At 33.0% G+C, this 5,617-nt stretch overlaps 1 protein-coding gene across 1 annotated transcript; it reads left to right on the top strand.

Annotated features, from left to right (window-relative positions):
• The first annotated feature begins 3,899 nt into the window (after positions 1-3,899).
• LOC127787035 (E3 ubiquitin-protein ligase ATL4-like) lies at positions 3,900-5,381 on the top strand. Its single transcript, XM_052314872.1, has one exon. It carries the CDS (start codon positions 3,980-3,982, stop codon positions 5,027-5,029), a length of 1,050 nt encoding a protein of 349 aa, XP_052170832.1. The 5' UTR covers positions 3,900-3,979; the 3' UTR covers positions 5,030-5,381.
• Positions 5,382-5,617: the final 236 nt, after the last annotated feature.

Genomic DNA, 5,617 nt, shown 5'->3' with positions numbered 1-5,617 from the left:
GTTTTTAAATTTTTGTATTATGTGACAAATTAATTATTATATTTTAATTTATATTATTATATTCCGTTAATTTTATTTTTTTAATTTACATTAATATAAATCCTAACATTACTTAATGTGAAAATTTATTTAAATTCCAAAATTAAGTAATTTTAAATTTTATATTAATAAATATTGCGTTAACTTTTGTTGACAAAATTTAATTTATGACCTCCAATTATCTTTATTTTATTATATATAAGCTTAATTTTATTATCTTATTTATGAAGCAATTTTTTTTTGTTTATTCTTCATCTCTAAATTTTATCCGAAATTCTAAAATTATGCTAATTTAAAAAATAGATATAAGAGTCAAAATTAAGTTGATTTAAACGTATAAAATAAAAACTCATATAAAACAAGTAAATGAAATTAGAAAAATTTGTAACCAAAAACAAGGGTGAGAATGAATAAAAAAGGTTTATTGAAAAATTCTTAAATATAACATAAGATATGATGTCATAAATAAGACCACGAATATGATCATAATTAAGGACACATGAAAATTTAAAATTCATGTAAATAACTTTACCAGATTAATTTAAGATTTAAAATTATTGTTCTTGTTGTCAAACGAGGCTTGCCATGTTGCCCGCCAGTGAGGAGGCGTCGGCCCCATGCACATGGGGCCCGCCTCTGCACATGGGGCCCTTGCCCTTTTCACTGGCAGGCACCTGTTATGTTGTCTGTCAGTAGGCAACACATCAGGACTCGTTGTCAAACAATGTGATGTTTATGGGAATTGGAACCTAATCACCACCAACTAACATTTATATAAATATTAATTGTTGTCAAATAATAAGATTTAAAATAAAAATAAATATATGATAACACATGAATATTTAAAAAAAAAAGACATACGTCAATTAAATACTGGACCACTTGTCAACTTAATTCTTCGAATATTTATTCTCCATCACAATGAAATGAGTTTACGTGTGACAAAAAAAAAAGGCACTTAAATAGTTAATTCATGGCTATCAACAATGGATTAATTGTAGTGTTCTTTAATTATATAATATTGTGTTTATGAGCCTTCTAATTAGGTTTTCATCAATGCCCCATTTTCAATTTCGTGATAGTGACAAATTAGACTATGTTTTTACAATATTTTTATGTGGAAAATATTATTTTAGTGATGTTAACAATAACATTTTTTTTATAAATAATATCCATCTTAATTAGTGAATATCATAATAATATTTTATAATTATAATTTAAGAACTTATGAATTATAATTAATGGGTCATATATATCATTTTATGTAAAATTAGATTCTCTATGTATACATGTCATGCAATATATGATCAGCTTTTGGGATCTCACCTTTAGATTTTGGGTAACTAAAGTCAAGAAAGGGTGCAAAAATATAACATTGATGACAATATAAAAACTATTGAATTTTGGATAACAATAGCTTTGGTCTTAGGCAAAGAATTGATGCTTTATTTGTTATGATCATGGAAACAAACTTTAGTATTTGTTTGCGCATTCATGTTCTTTTATTTCCAAGGGCTTTTTCTAAAGGTGACTTGCAATGGCAAGTCACCTTTAACCATCTTTGTTCTTAATTTTGAGGGACAAATATGATTTTTTGTGTGTTTAAATCCTCTTGTTAATGTGGGTTTCTATCGATTGTGAAAAAATACTTTGTTTTTCAAGTTGGGTATATGAATTAACTTAAGAAAAAAAAAATTTAAGTGTCATTCTTCTCAAGTGACTCTTAAGTACTATATAAATCTTTAAAAATAATATTCCGTCTTAACAAGCTCTTAAAATTAAGAAAAGAATCAAGTAATGGTGCAAGTAAGGAAATCAATGAAGGGGATTAGGTACTAGGCTGGCTTAAAATTACATAGAAATATCTCTCAACCAACACAAGATGGGACTAAATCTTAAATTTTTTGGGACTATCCTAAGATAATTGAGTAATATTGTTTATCTAGATTGAGATTTATCTCCAGTCTGTTTGACACATTTTTATTAGAAAATAAAAAAATATAAGTGTTTATGTTTATATTGCACATTTTTATTTTTTAATAAAAATATGCCAAATAAATTAAAAATTCATTTACAATACAGATAACTAGCATTATTCAAGATTACTGGGTTTGGTTAGTGCATATATTAGGGCATGATTAATTAAGTTAAAACCAACTAGTTTGAGACATATATTCAAGGATGTTTTCGACTCACATCTTTTTTATTGCACGTGAGTGGAGGAATGGTCGTTTATATAAGTAATTTTGTTTTTGTTTATAAATTTTTTTTTCCACAAGTATTAGGTGTACTAACTTAGGGATGCCCTACAACTAGTCATGTCATTAACTTGTTTGGCATAATATTTTTTCTCAAATATATTTTTTCATATTTCTAAATAGTTTAACGTATTTTTTTCGATCCCGATGCAGATAAAGAAGAAAAATCGAATATCGAATTATAAAAAATATTAAAATTTTTAACACGAATTATAGGCCAAAGAGAGTGACATTATTTTTTTATTAAAAATTATATAAAAATTGCATTTAAATTTGTTGAAATATTTGAACAGAACCCACCAAAACCACCAACCCACAGACAAAACCACTTAATTGTCATAGCAACCCCATTAACATTGAAATCCCACCTATAAACCATTTGCATTTAATTCATGTATTTCTCATCTTCTTGTCCTTTTCTTGGAAATTATTAGTATAGAAGCTTGTGAAAATGTTTTAAATTATTTTATTTTAAGGGTTTATATATATATATATATATATTTTATAGATCATGGGTATTAAGGAGATGGGATAAAAAATAATCAATATGCTATAAATTTGTTTTGTGTTAATTAAGATAGTGTTTGTTAATCAAGATATGACTTAAAAAAAGTGGAATACAATAACCATTCAAAATAAAAGTATTTTTTTATTATTTTTATTAAATTTATCTCACAACCCACTAAAAAGAAGTCACGTGACTTTTTATTTAAAATTGTTCAGATAAATTTATCTAGAAATGAATTTATTTGGAGTCTTATAGATAAGAAAAAACGACACATATGTCCCTAAATGCATTCCAAAAAATTTAACAAATGAATAGAAATTTTGAAATGCTTTCTAACTTTATCTTGATCCAAAAAATATTATAATATTATCTTGATACAATCTTATTTTGTTCATTTTAACAAACGCTACCTAAAATGTATAAAAATACTTTCTATTCTATGTATTAAAGAAACAAGATAGAAAGCCGTTTAACTAAACTAACCTTATTAAATATGCTATATTAAGTTATTAACTCTTTAATAATGGGGTTTTGATAATGCATATATAACTCGAATCGAATTGGGTGCAAGACAATAGATTATACCAAGCTAGAAAAAAGTAAACATATTTGTACCTTTATACCATTTAGTGAAATGAGTAATGCTATTAATTTAAACTGGAGATGGATATCCAGTTTAGTTGGCATTCTTTTATTAGAAATTAAAGAAGTGCACGCGTCCACGTTTATATGTATATTTTCTCATTTTTTAATGAAAAAATGTCAATTAAATTGGAAATTTATTTCTAATTTAAATGAATATCATTATTGTTATAGGTGAAATGGTTATTTTTTTAGTTTTTAATGTCAAATTTGGTTAAAATTTAATAGTTTACATAATTAAAATTAGCAAAAATAGATAGTTAAAAAATTGAAACTATTTTAGTAAACCCATTTAAGGGGTTTATAAGTTATTAACTCTATATTAGTCTATCTTATTATTTACGGCTGATCTCACTTTAAGCTGCCACGTGCTCCGCACGTGCCTCCGTAGACAGCCTCTCTCTCTCTCTCTCTCTCGGCAGCAGCAGTGATTTAAGTACGGAAATGTCTCTCTCTCTCTCTCTCTCTCTCTCACTCTGGGGTATAAACGATAATCCGATCGAAGAGGAAGTGTGGTTGCGATAAATAGATCATGATGCCTCGTGAATTTGTTCATGTAAATGCTCCACCGCCGGCTACCGCCGTGACTGGAGCTGCGACTATGGCGGCTCTGGCTGACCTCCGGCGCCGGGACGGAGACGAGCCGTCCACTCTTACTACTACTACTACTACTACTACTTCCGCCTCATCTTCGATCATTATAGTGATCATCGTCATTTCCTCCGCCATCATCGTCTCCGCCTCTCTCTACCTCCTCCTCCGCTGTGCCACTCGCTCCTTCCGCCGCCGCGCGTTCTCCGCAGCGAACGAGCACACGTTCTCGCCGTCGTCGTCCTCTTCCGGTGATTCGCCGCGCGATCGTTGTATCCTCGAGCGTCAGATGACGTCGAAGGATTTGATCAACTCTCTGCCTGTGTTCTCCTTCGGTTCAGTCACGAAAATTGCCGGAGGGGACTGCGCCGTGTGTTTGTCGAAGTTCGAGCCCTACAATCAGCTCCGATTACTGCCTCTCTGTTGCCATGCGTTCCATGCGGAATGCATTGACGCGTGGCTCTCCTCGAACCAGACGTGTCCGTTGTGCAGGTCCACGGTACACCCGACCGAAGAGGATGTAATGAACGAAGTCCTTTCATCCGAAAACCGGAGCGACAGTTTTCGAATCGAGATCGGAAGTTTAAGCCAGCGAGGGGAATCGTCGGAGTCAGGCGACGGCCGAAGGTCTTACTCCATCGGCTCTTTGGACTACATTGCGGACGACAATTACGAGGTGCCGGTGGGTTCCACACACCGGAGAGAAGTCTCTTGTGCTTCCCTTGAGAAAGACTCAACCGCAGCTCCGGCGACGGTTCAGGAAGCTCCGGGAGGGAGCTTAGAAGCCGACGGCACCGGCAGGAGCTGGCTCAGAGACTATGTGGATCGGCTAACCTCAATTTCGTCTGGCACGCTCTCATTCCGAAGCTCCGGAAGGCATTTCACCGGTAGCAGTCGCCGGAGCGAGTCCGTGGTCCCAATCGAGGACTTGGAGACCAACCAGATGGGAGAAGAGATCAGCGAGTTGTTCCGGTGGCTATCGGGGGTATGACTTGTAAATTCGACCCTAAACCAGTGCCAATTCATACTTCCATTTGTATTTGATTTTCTCACACTGAAAATCACACTTTCCTCCTTTTTTTTCCTTTTTTGGTTATTCAGTATAATTGCTTCACATTAATTTCACTTTTTTTTCCCCCAACTTGTAGCTCCATCCATTGAGTCAGTAGTGGGTAAGCAAAAGGATGGAATGGTTCAGTTTTCCTTTCGAATCATATACACGTAGCTTCTAAAGTCCATGGGACCTTCAATCCATTGGGATGTGCATGTGAGAGTAGTTTTGGTTGGTTAGGTACTTATATCTGTGTCAAAGATTTTATTTTGTTTTCACATTTGATTTCCATGACTATGACTTTTAGTTAAACAAACCCACCTTTGGATATACGATTTCATAATTTTTATTTTTTATTTTTTATGGAACTTTTCGACTTTGGATAGTGTGATAGTGAAGGAATTGGTATGATGTAAGGGTCAAACACCTGTTGGTCAGGCTGGCAAAATTCGTTCACCAACAAAGCGAACAGCACTGCATATGTGAGACGTAGGTGTGGCAATAGTTAGAAAGGAAAATGATATGTCA

Source organism: Diospyros lotus, chromosome 12 (genome assembly GCF_014633365.1).
Source record: "Diospyros lotus cultivar Yz01 chromosome 12, ASM1463336v1, whole genome shotgun sequence".
Classification (NCBI taxonomy): Eukaryota; Viridiplantae; Streptophyta; class Magnoliopsida; order Ericales; family Ebenaceae; genus Diospyros; species Diospyros lotus.
Note: the sequence above shows the minus strand (reverse complement) of the source record. Positions and strands in the feature narration are given on the sequence as shown.

Coding starts and splice junctions, on each gene's coding strand:
- LOC127787035 (XM_052314872.1), top strand. CDS start 3,980: ATGATGCCTCGTGAATTTGTTCATGTAAATGCTCCACCGCCGGCTACC.